Here is a 12,755-nt window from a genome sequence, read left to right as displayed (position 1 = left end):
TGATGCCCTTCTCTGTTATGAAATAAATAAGAATGATGAACACAGTAAGTATGTCATTCCTCTGTGCTCTTCACAGTGGCCTCTTTACTGAAAGGAAGACAGGGCATTTACACAGAGAACGAGAGGCGAATGGGAGCTGTGATCAAGATCCGGTTTTTCAAAATAATGCTGGTTTTAATCGCTTGGTAACTATATTTTTTTAATTGCCAGTGGGATGGGATTTGCAAACCACTTGACATTTTTCTTTTCCATGTGTGACCTGTGAGTTCTTAAGGGAAGCATCTGGAAGGGACATCTCTGAGCAAGTCTGGAATTCTGAATTTGTGGCAAAAACTGAAAATATTTACTTGATTTAGGCATAAAGCCCTAAGAATAAGAGGTTCCGAGTTTAATTTTGAAACAACTATGCGTAACCCCTTGCTGGGATTCTGGGATTAACCAAAATGAGGGAGGTGGTCCTGTTTGTTTGTTTGTTTGTTTGTGGTGCTAGGGATTTAATCCTGGGCCATGTGCGTGTGAGGCAAGCATTCTACCAACTGAGCTATATCTCCAGCCCCATGCTTTTTAAATGCACCCATTGGTCTTGTTTTTGACACCAGAATTCCTGTGTGCAATAGAGGGGTGAGGACACATCTCCAGTGTAAAGATTCAGCTCAGTCAAAGCTGGATAGAAAGGGTTAGCAAGTTTCTTTTGCTGAGATTTTCCATGTCTGGTATCCTACCCAAATGTTTCAGATGGATGCTTTGAAAATAGACTTATAACCAATGAAAAAAAAAATTGGAGCTTTGCATGTACAAGGCCCTGGGTTCAATCCCCAGCACCACAAAAAAAAAAAAAAAAAATTGGAATGGTAACACCCTGTAATGTGGTGAATAACTTTCTCAGTCAGAGCAAGCCTTGTGGTGTTAATAATCTACCTGATATGAAGGGATTTGTTTGGACATGCTCCTAGGAGAGGCAGAAATTACCTCCCAGTAAAAATACACTTAGATCACTGTTTCAAACTTCACTGACCCCCAAGAGTAACATTTAAAAATTTCAGCGTGAAATGTCAAAGTAAATTCTTCATCTTAAAATCTTGAGGTTGCTCCTCAAACCAAGACTGAATTCTGGGTTATTTGATACCTTACATGTTGATGTGGTGTTGAGTGTTAACATGGGAAGGATTTGTGGATCTCTGTGTTAGACTGAGAGAAGGAATTACATTTCCTTAAATAAATTCTTGGTGTGCTGGTTCAGTTGCTTGCTGTGCAAGTGATCAGCTCTCTACCTAGAATTGGCACATACACAGTGTGGCAAAGATCAGTCCCTGATCTTTAGCATTTAAAATGAATTTTTGTGGCATGTTCTCTTCACCTGTGGGCCATTGTCTTTTTAACAGTTGGCTGTCCAATATAATCAATGAAAGCCTTTTATTCTACCTTGAAATGCAACCAGATATCAATGCAGGCTCTTTGAAACGTGTCAGAGATGCAGCCAAGACCACATGGTTTATTATGGTAAGCGAATCTAGATTTAAGTTTCTTCTTGAAAAAAAAATTGGAAGGAAAAAAAGAACATTGAGAAGTATGATGTTTATATAAATATACAATGAGGCAAGTAGGTTCTTGGACTACCTACATTTGGCTTAGTGAACTTCTGAGAAAGTTTCATTCATTGTAGTGATAATCATTAAAAAGAGAGTCAGGGGTATAACTCAGTAGTAGAGCACTTTTATCATCTTTTTTATTGTTGTTGTTAATCCTGGGGATCAAGTACAGAATGCATGCTAGGCAAGCACTGTACCACTGAGCCACATCCACAGTCTTTTCTGTTTTTCAAATTTTGAGACAGGGTCTTGCTAAGTTTTCCAGGCTGATTTCAAACTTGTGATCCTCCTGCCTCAGCCTCCCTAGTAGCTGGGATAATAGGCGCATGTCACCATGCCTGGCCCAGCATTATATAAAATTCTAAAGCATTATTGGAAACCCAAATGTCAAAGTAAATTATGGTCTTTCATATTTTGTTTTTTCTTTTTCATTTTTAATTAAAATTGGGGTGCCAGGGATTAAACTCCGGGCCTGGTATCTGCTCAGTATACACTCTACCACCAAGCTATATCCCAGCCCTTGGCTTTTGTCTTGTTGAATGTGACCCAGAAGTTAAAAACAATGATTATGAAATCTCTGTATTAACTGGAAAATGTAGCCTATAAAATTGAGATTAATTACCATTACATAAAAACATGTATAAAAATACTGTACACCCCCCTCCCCCGTATTTTCATCACATTTCATGTGTATTAGGAGCTGTTGGCAGAGAGGTATGCTCTGAGCCATGCAAAATTGTTATTTATGTTGTTCTGAATTTGGAAAAATGTCACTTGAGATGACTTTCATAAGCCCACACGAGCCCTCTTGATCTGTGTGTTTTGGCTGAGAGCTTCACATGGCTCCTCTGGCTAGCTCTATGGAGTAATGTTACCCCAAGAACCTTGACTGAATCAAATTCTGACCTGGCAGCACCAGCTGGAAAGCCACAGGGCAGCAGAGGTCCAAGATGGCTGGTTCTATCACCTTCCTTGCTTGCATTTCCTCTCCCCCACTTTCCTTCCCCTTCTTCTCCTCTCCTCTTCTGCTGGTCCTCTTCATCCTCCCCTTCTCTTTCTCTGGCCCCCACCCATCCTTTCTCTTCTCTCCCTCGCACTCTCCCCACTTCCTCTATTTTCAGGCAGCCCTTGGAGATACAGAACTTACGATGGCCAATCTTAGTCTTGCCCCAAACCAAACAACCCACTGGTTCCGAGTGAGGGCAGCCCAGTGGGCGCCTGAGTGGAGCTTGGCACCATGTGGCAACTGAAGGCTCTTCCTGTCCTGCTTCACCGACTGCTGCGTCTTTTTGCCTTTTCTCCCAGGGGATACTGAATCCCGCCCAGGGCTTCCTCTTGTCTCTGGCCTTCTATGGCTGGACAGGATGCTGCATGGGTCTCCAGTCTCCCAAGATGGTGATCCAGTGGGAATCCATGACGACTTCAGCAGCCGAGGTGGTGGGCTCTTGCGTGCGTCCTGAAAACCTCACTTGCAGGAAGGTGGCTCCAGTCGGGGGACACACTTCTGATGAGGCCCTCAGCATGCTGTCAGAAGGTAACGCTCCACAGGCCAGGGCAGCAGTGGTGTGGCACACCAGAACTCCATGGCCAATCCTTTATCAAACACTGAGGAGCAGAGGGCACGTTACAATAGCCCATGATGACTCTTCCATTTTGTCAGCCCCCCATCCTTTTAATATTCCTTTAATTATTAAGCCCTGTAGCCTGTGTTTATTATAACTTGTTCCCAATTGGGCTGAATGGCATTTTGAATAGTGATAAATTGTCACTTTAAACCCTTTGATACTTTTGCTGTGAGGTGATGAATGCTATGACATGAGCTCTTTAGATTACAGGTACACTTCTCTGTCTAGCTCACTGGGGGCATGTAGGGCAAAAAGCCAAAGAACCAGTACCAGCTTTTCCAATTTATCCTGTTCACATAGCACTGTGATTGTCAAACTGCTCTGTGGAACCCTGATGTGATGCTTCAGGCATCTAATAAATGATTCAAATTCCATTCCAAAACTCACAGTAGAATCTGTGATTAAATTGAATACTTCAAATGTGTTGACTAGCAAATACTAGCCTGCCCACATATTAACTTGAGTTAACCTAATAACTGAACTGATTTGAATGTGGAGCTCAGAATAACTTTCTCCTGTCATCTTTAAGGGATCACTGTACAGTGATGGCAGAGGAGAATTACTTAAAGGCTACTGCACATCAGCTCTATGGCCATTGAAGTTAGATGTGACACCATCAAGTCAAAGCAAAGAAAGTGTTAATTGTTCAAGTTGGTACATGATGGTAACTTTCAGCTCAGATTTCAGTTTGAAAGTTTTGAATTAACTGAGGTGTCCTTATAATTCTAATTGATTTCAACGTTTATTTTTCATAAAATTCAAATTATGACTAAAGAAGTACATTTTTGCTAACATACACCTCTGTCTTAGGGTTTCCTTGTTAAGCTTTGTTTTAGTGGGAAAAAAAAGACATTTGGGTTAAGGAATTAAGTTTGGAAATCACTACACTGAAAGCCATGGAGTTTTATTTTTTATTTATTTTTTTTGAGAGAGAGAGAATTTTTAATATTTATTTTTTAGTTTTTCGGCAGACAAAACATCTTTGTTTGTATGTGGTGCTGAGGATGGAACCCAGGCCGCACGCATGCCAGGCGAGCGCGCTAACGCTTGAGTCACATCCCCAGCCTAAGCCATGGAGTTTTAACTAATGATTTGTAATGTCCAAGTAAAATTAGGCTTTCTGAAAGTGTGAATCTAAAACTTTCCTCTACTCAACATGAATCAGTGTGTGCACACAAACATACACGCACACACATACAGGAGACCAAAGAGAAACAATACGCTGTTCAAGCTACTTTTTTATACCAAAGTATAATGTTGAATTTTGAAGTCAGAAAACTTTGAAGAAAGATATCTGGAAATGGCTACAAGAGCTCTGTTTTCTTTTCCATTCCTACTATTTAAATATTTTGAAGGAAGTTTCATTTTTAGGTGACAAGATGAGTTAAAGAAACATGGTGATGAATTGATGGATGGACTCCATGAGACAGAATCGGTCATAATTGGGATCCTTGAAGGGAAACAGAAATACTTCAGGCTATAGTTATGACAGATGTACTTTGTGTTTATAGACTGTTCTTTGTTTGTGGAGCTGAGCATGGAATCCAGGGCCGCATGGATGCTAGGCTAGGCAAGCCTTTATCCTGGAACCACTCTCCCAACCTCTGGATTTTCTATCTAGTAAACACAGTGCATTAAGGATGACAGACCCACCAGTTGGAATTGCTGTTAGCATGCTATTACTGATACCACCTGAGTTATGAGCCCAAAATTGCCATCTGGAACTACTTGGCTTTGTTGGTTTTCCCTTTCTGGTGGATTAAGGTGGCTGAGTCAATCTTTGACAGTCAAATAAAACACTAAAAAGAAATAACAATAAAAACTATATCCCAGTCTGCCCCGGGCACTCCAATCACCATGGGCAAACAGCATCAATCATATTCATTCTTTTGAGAAAGCTGTTGCCTAGGTCTGTGCTCACAAGTTAGAAATTTTTATATGGAGGTTTTACACAACGCGAACGAACAGCCAACAGAAAAATGAACAGGGCAGTAATTCCTGGATTGCCTTACCTTCTCCTTTTATTTTTTAAAAAATATTTTTTTCCCTGGTGCTGGGGATGGAAGCCAGGGCCTTATGCATGCCTGCTAGGCAAGCACTTTGTAACTGAGCTGCACCCCCAGCCCTTCTCCTCACTTTGACATTGTGTCATCCTTCACATTTCATTTCCGAAAAGGAGCTTTTCTTTGAAATTCGAACTCTATTTGTTTCATCAGTTTATATCTTGAAAAACAAATAGAAGAAGGAGACATCTAAAACAACAACAACAACAACAAACTTTGAGTTTGCATAGTGCTCCCACTGGAGAAGTTGGACATTTCACAATGGTATCTCCCTTCCACGTGGAAAATTAGAGATCTCTTATCTTTTTTTTTTTTTTTTTTTTTTTTAAGAGAGAGTGAGAGAGAGAATTTTTTTTTAATATTTATTTTTTAGTTCTCGGCGGACACAACATCTTTGTTGGTATGTGGTGCTGAGGATCGAACCCGGGTCGCACACATGCCAGGCGAGCGCGCTACCGCTTGAGCCACATCCCCAGCCCCGAGATCTCTTATCTTTTCATCTGTAAAGAAATGCTGATTTCCCCCTCTTCCTTTGCTTTTAAGAGAACTGAGATTTGGGCTGGGGATGTAGCTCAGTTGGTAGAGTGCTTGCCTTGCATGCACAAGGCCCTGGGTTCAGTCCCCAGCGCGCGCGTGCGCGCGCGCACACACACACACACACACACACACACACACAGAACTGAGAAGATGCTAGGGGTAGGCTGCAGCTCACTGGGCAAGAGCTTCCCTAGCATGCCAGAGGACCTGGGTTCAAGTCCAGCATGATGCACACACAAAGTTGAGATATAACCTACATAACATAAAATTCATTCTTTTAAAGTGTACTCTTCAGTGGTTTCTGATATGTTTACATGATGGGTAACCACTGCCACTATCTAAATCTGGATTATTTTTTATAACCTCAAAAAGAAACCCCAAGGCCCTTAACAGTTAATTCCCATTCCTCTTTCCCAGCCATGGCAACCAGTAATCTTCTGTCCCTATGCATTTGGCTCTTCTGGACATTTCACATAGATCTGTCCTTTGTGTCTGATTTCTTCTAATTAGCAAAGTTTTCAAGGTTCATCCATGTGGCACACGTGTATCAGTATGTTGTTCTTTCTTTGGCTGAATAATATTCCATCCATCATATGGATCTACCTAGTCTCTGTGTTTTAAACAACTTTGGCTAACTGCCAAGGATTCCATCAGGCTCTGAATTAGGTGCCACAGGTTATAGACTTTGCCCTTAATTATCTCACAGTGTACTGGGTAAATTAAACAAGCTTTAAAAAATAATAATTCTATTCTAGTAACAGAATAATCCATGTAAATACTTGTTTGAAAGAACTGGGTGGAAGAAGAAAGCAAGTAGGAAAAGCCTTTTGAAAATGACAAAATACAATACTGATTGTATTTTTAATTTGGAAAGAATTTCTCTTAAAATGTCAGCTGTCAGGCTAGGGATGTAGCTCAGTAGTAGACTGCTTGCCTACCACATAAGAGGCCAGGGTTGCATCCCTAGTCCTGCCCACCAGCACCCCCCAAAAAAAGAGGCAGTTGTCATTTTAGACACGCCGGTGATGTATTGTTAGCTAATGCCTGTTAAGTCAGTTTTTGGAAACACAGAAGTTTGTAAAATCAACAACATCTGCAGAAGTATGCAGTGGAGATGATATGAAGGTGCACTAAGGCTCTTAAGTGTACATTTAGTCACCCTTGAAATATTAAAATTAAAGTTGTCCCTAAGAAAATCTATTTGATATTTATTTTAAATAGATTTTTAGTTGTAGATGGACACAATATGTTTATTTATTTATTTTTATGTGGTGCTGAGGAGCAAACCCAGTGCTTCACAGATACAAAGTGAGCACTCTACCACTGAGCCACAACCCCAGCCCCCATTTGATATTTAAAAAAACCCAAATTGTCCCTAAGGCACAGTCCCCACCATTTTGTGTGGTGACCCTACAGAAAATTTGCATATGTTGCTCAAAAACAAACAAACAAAAACCTTCCAAAATAATTTTTTCCCCTTTCAGAAATTAAATCATTTTAAAGTTTTGCTGTTTAGGACACTTAAGCACATTGGAAATGATTTCTGTGTGACTTTGGGCAGTCATCAGCCCATTGGGGACAATTTGTTTTGAATTTTTAATATTTATTTTTTAGTTTTCGGCAGACACAACATCTTTGTTGGTATGTGGTGCTGAGGATCCGACCCGGGCCGCACGCATGCCAGGCGACCGCGCTACCGCTTGAGCCACATCCCCAGCCCCATTGGGGACAATTTTAAGAGTTCTTCTAACTCTTCCCTGGTCAGTATGTCTCTGGTAGTTACTACTCTGTCATCTGAGAATGTGCTTTACTTCTCTGTTGGTGGAGGAACTTCCAGTGTCATTCAAATAGATTTCCCAGGGACTATGCCTTCTCATGGGACTATTTGGCATTTGCATCCATCTCAGCTTGAAACAATTCTGTCTTTCCATAATACCTCATATCTGACACAATTCATTGTTGCCCCCACATCCACGTCTTTCCCACAATCCTCTGTCCTGTCCCACAATTCCTTGCTTCTCCACAATCCCGTTATCTCCCACAATTCTTAGTTTCTTCCACAATTCTGTTATACCCAAAGTGCCCATCTTCCCCACAATCCTTTGTTCTGTTCCACAATTCTTTGCTTCTGTCACAATCCCCTGATCTCTCCTAATTTCTCCCACAGTCTCTGCTCTAGTCCACAATCATCTGTTGTTTCTTTTCTCCAAGAATCTGCTTCCTCTGTGTGAGAAAGAAATTGAGCAATCATTTGCCCTGGACCACAGTACCTTCGCCCAGAATCCTGTGTGTCTTCGTTATCCCACGACCCCTCCCTTGTTTCTCCTGGAATTCTTTGTTCCCTTGATCTCCCACAATCCCTTGCTTCTCCCACTATTGTGTTCACATCTTTCTCCCAGAATCCTTTGCCCTGGCCCTCAAGTTCTCCTTTTTCCCAGAATTATCTGTTCTCTTATTTCTCCCACAATGCTCCCACAATCCTGTTCTCACTTTCCTCTCGGAATCCTCTGACCTGACCCACCAGTCCTCCTTTCTCCCAGAATTATCTGTTCTCTTATTTCTCCAAGAATCCTCTGTTCTCTTGGCTCTCCCGCAATCCCTTGTTTCTCCCACAAATCTGTTGTCACCTTCCTCCTAGAATCCTCTGCCCTGACTCACAAGTCCTTCTTTCTCCCAGAATCCTCTGTTCTGTTTCTCCCAGAACCCAATGCTTTTCCCATAATCCTGCACCTTCCTCCCAGAATCCTTTGCCATGAACCACTAGTCCTTCTTTCTCCCAGAATCCTCTGTAAACTAGATTTTCCCCAGAACCCTTTGCTTCTCCCACAGTTTTGTTCTCACCTTCCTCCCAGAATCCTCTTGTAATAAACCACCAGTCCTCATTTCTCCCAGAATCCTTTTATCTCATTTCTCCAACAACACTTTGCTTCTCCTATAATCCTGTTCTCCCCTTCCTCCCAGAATCCTCTGCCCAGAGCCGCAAGTCCTCCTTTCTCCCAGAATTCTCTGTTCTCTAGAATCTCCCACAATCCCTTGCATCTCCCAGAATCCTGTTCAAATCCTGTTCTCCCCTTCCTCCCAGAATCCTCTGCCCAGAGCCGCAAGTCCTTCTTTCTCCCAGAATTCTCTGTTCTCTAGAATCTCCCACAATCCCTTGCATCTTCCAGAATCCTATTCAAATCCTGTTCTCCCCTTCCTCCCAGAATCCTCTGCCCAGAGCCGCAAGTCCTTCTTTCTCCCAGAATCCTCTGTTCTCTCAAATCTCCCACAATTCTTTGCATCTTCCAGAATCCTATTCAAATCCTGTTCTCCCCTTCCTCCCAGAATCCTCTGCCCAGAGCCACAAGTCCTTCTTTCTCCCAGAATCCTCTGTTCTCTCAAACCTCCCACAATCCCTTGTGTCTCCCAGAATCCTGTTCAAATCCTGTTCTCCCCTTCCTCCCAGAATCCTCTGCCCAGAGCCACAAGTCCTTCTTTCTCCCAGAATCCTGTGTTCTCTCAAACCTCCCACAATCCCTTGTGTCTCCCAGAATCCTATTCAAATCCTGTTCTCCCCTTCCTCCCAGAATCCTCTGCCCAGAGCCACAAGTCCTTCTTTCTCCCAGAATCCTCTGTCCTCTCAAATCTTTCACAATCTTTGTGCCTTTCAGAATCCTGTTCAAATCCTGTTCTCCCCTTCCTCCCAGAATCCTCTGCTCTGACCCGGATGTCCTTCTTTCTCCAGAATTCTCTGTTCTCTACAAACTCCCACAATCCCTTGCATCTCCCAGAATCCTGTTCAAATCCTGTTCTCCCCTTCCTCCCAGAATCCTCGGCCCAGAGCCGCAAGTCCTTCTTTCCCCCAGAATTCTCTGTACTCTAGAATCTCCCACAATCCCTTGCATCTCCCAGAATCCTGTTCAAATCCAGTTCTCACCTTCCTCCCAGAATCCTCTGCTCAGAGGCGCAGGTCCTTCTTTCTCCCAGAATTCTCTGTTCTCTAGAATCTCCCACAATCCCTTGCATCTCCCAGAATCCTGTTCAAATCCTGTTCTCCCCTTCCTCCCAGAATCCTCTGCCCCGAGCCAGAAGTCCTTCTTTCTCCCAGAATCCTCTGTTCTCTCAAACCTCCCACAATCCCTTGTGATCCCAGAATCCTGTTCAAATCCTGTTCTCCCCTTCCTCCCAGAATCCTCTGCCCAGAGCCGCAAGTCCTTCTTTCTCCCAGAATCCTCTGTCCTCTCAAATCTTTCACAATCTTTGTGCCTTTCAGAATCCTGTTCAAATCCAGTTCTCACCTTCTTCCCAGAATCCTCTGCTCAGAGGCGCAGGTCCTTCTTTCTCCCAGAATCCTCTGTTCTCTCAAACCTCCCACAATCCCTTGTGTCTCCCAGAATCCTGTTCAAATCCTGTTCTCCCCTTCCTCCCAGAATCCTCTGCCCAGAGCCACAAGTCCTTCTTTCTCCCAGAATCCTCTGTTCTCTCAAACCTCCCACAATCCTTTGCGTCTCCCAGAATCCTTTTCAAATCCTGTTCTCCCCTTCCTCCCAGAATCCTCTACTCTGATCTGGATGTCCTTCTATCCCCCAGAATTCTGTGTTCTCTAGAATCTCCCATAATCCCTTGTGTCTCCCAGAATCCTGTTCCCCTCTTCCTCCCAGAATCCTCTGCTCTGACCCAGAAGTCCTTCTTTCTCCCAGAATTCTCTGTTCTCTAGAATCTCCCACAATCCCTTGCATCTCCCAGAATCCTGTTCAAATCCTGTTCTCCCCTTCCTCCCAGAATCCTCTGCCCAGTGCCGCAAGTCCTTCTTTCTCCCAGAATCCTCTGTTCTCTCAAACCTCCCAGAATCCCTTGCATCTCCCAGAATCCTTTTCAAATCCTGTTCTCCCCTTCCTCCCAGAAGCCTCTGCTTTGACCTGGAAGTCCTTCTTTCTCCCAGAATCCTGTTCTCTTGAATCTCCCACAGTCCCTTGTGTCTCCCAGAATCCTGTTCTCCCCTTCCTCCCAGAATCCTCTGCTCTGACCCAGAAGTCCTTCTTTCTCCCAGAATTCTCTGTTTTCTAGAATCTCCCACAATCCCTTGCGTCTCCCAGAATCCTGTTCAAATCCTGTTCTCCCCTTCCTCCCAGAATTCTCTGCCCAGTGCCGCAAGTCCTTCTTTCTCCCAGAATCCTCTGTTCTCTCAAACCTCCCACAATCCTTTGTGTCTCCCAGAATCCTGTTCAAATCCTGTTCTCCCCTTCCTCCCAGAATCCTCTGCCCAGAGCCGCAAGTCCTTCTTTCTCCCAGAATCCTCTGTTCTCTCAAACCTCCCACAATCCTTTGTGTCTCCCAGAATCCTGTTCAAATCCAGTTCTCCCCTTCCTCCCAGAATCCTCTGCCCAGAGCCGCAAGTCCTTCTTTCTCCCAGAATTCTCTGTTCTCTAGAATCTCCCACAATCCCTTGCATCTCCCAGAATCCTGTTCAAATCCTGTTCTCCCCTTCCTCCCAGAATCCTCTGTTCTCTCAAATCTCCCACAATCCCTTGCATCTCCCAGAATCCTTTTCAAATCCTGTTCTCCCCTTCCTCCCAGAATCCTCTACTCTGACCTGGATGTCCTTCTTTCCCCCAGAATTCTGTTCTCTAGAATCTCCCACAATCCCTTGAGTCTCCCAGAATCCTGTTCAAATCCTGTTCTCACCTTCCTCCCAGAATCCTCTGCTCAGAGGCACAGGTCCTTCTTTCTCCCAGAATCCTCTGACCTCTCAAATATCTCACATTCCTTTGTGTCTCCCAGAATCCTGTTCTTGCCTCCCTCCCAGAATCCTCTGCTCTGACCCGGAAGTCCTTCTTTCTCCCAGAATCCTCTGTTCTCTCAAATCTCCACAATCCCTTGCATCTCCCCAATCTTGTTCACGCCTTCCTCCCAGAATTTTTTAAAAACTTATTTTAGTTGTAGATGGACGTAACATATTTGTTTTTATTCGTTTGTATATGGTGCTGAGGCTCAAACCCAGTGCCTCACACATGCTAGGTGAATGCTCTACCACCTCAGTGACCCCTCCCAGAATCTTCTGCTCAGATCTGGCAAGTCCTTCTTTCTCCCAGAATCTTCTGTACAAAAGAGTCTCCCAGAACCCTTTGCATGTCCCAGAATCTTGTTCTCACCCTCCTCCCAGAATCCTCTGCTGGGACCAGCAAGTCCTTCTTTCTCCAAGAATCCTGTATTTTTTTTTTTAAATTAAGAAGTCTTTTATTTTTTGTAGTTGTACACAATCACTGTATTTTGTTTTTATGTGGTGCTGAGAATCGAACCCAGGACCTTGCACGTGTAAGGCGAGTGCTCTACCACTGAACCACATCCCCAGCCCCCCTCTGTTCTCTTGAATCACCCACAATCCCTTATGTCTTCCAGAATCTAGTTCTCACCTTCCTCCCAGAATCCTCTGCTCTGACTGGCAAGTCATCCTTTCCCCCAGAATTCTGTTCTCTTGAATCTCCCACAATCCCTTGCGTCTCCCAAAATCCTCTGCCATAACCCACCAGTCCTTCCTCCCAGACTACTCTGGTTGCTTGATTCTCCCATAATCCCACATTTCTCCCAGAATTGTCTGCTCATTTACTTCTACAACTCTTTGCTTCTCCTACAATCTTATTCTCACTTTTCTCCCTGAATCCTCTGACCTGACTGCAAGTCCTTCTTTCTCCCAGAATCCTTTTTTTCTCTCACAACCCCTTGCTTGTTCCAGAAGCCTGTTTCCTTCATTCTCCCACAATCCTGTTTGTGCTTCCTCCCAGAAACCTCTGCTATGACTGTCAGTCTTTCTCCCAGAATCCTCTGGTAGCTTGATTCTCCCATAATCCCATGCTTCTACAAGAAGCCTCTACCCCTTTCTCCCAGAATCCTGTTCTCACCTTCCTCCCAGAATCCTCCGTGACTGCAAGTCCTTTCTCCCCGCACCCTCTGTTCACTTGGTA

At 43.7% G+C, this 12,755-nt stretch overlaps 1 protein-coding gene across 1 annotated transcript in view; it reads left to right on the top strand.

Annotated features, from left to right (window-relative positions):
* LOC113201007 (G-protein coupled receptor 143) overlaps nt 1–8,578 on the top strand; it is a 28,806-nt gene extending 20,228 nt beyond the window's left edge. The window contains exons 6-9 of the mRNA XM_077794243.1: nt 77–185; nt 1,383–1,500; nt 2,895–3,123; nt 8,556–8,578. Of these exons, the coding sequence (XP_077650369.1) occupies nt 77–185; nt 1,383–1,500; nt 2,895–3,123; nt 8,556–8,578 (479 nt within the window). The remainder of the gene's footprint in view (nt 1–76; nt 186–1,382; nt 1,501–2,894; nt 3,124–8,555) is intronic.
* Nucleotides 8,579–12,755: the final 4,177 nt, after the last annotated feature.

The sequence above is a fragment of the Urocitellus parryii genome, chromosome Y (genome assembly GCF_045843805.1).
Source record: "Urocitellus parryii isolate mUroPar1 chromosome Y, mUroPar1.hap1, whole genome shotgun sequence".
NCBI lineage: Eukaryota > Metazoa > Chordata > Mammalia > Rodentia > Sciuridae > Urocitellus > Urocitellus parryii.
Note: the sequence above shows the minus strand (reverse complement) of the source record. Positions and strands in the feature narration are given on the sequence as shown.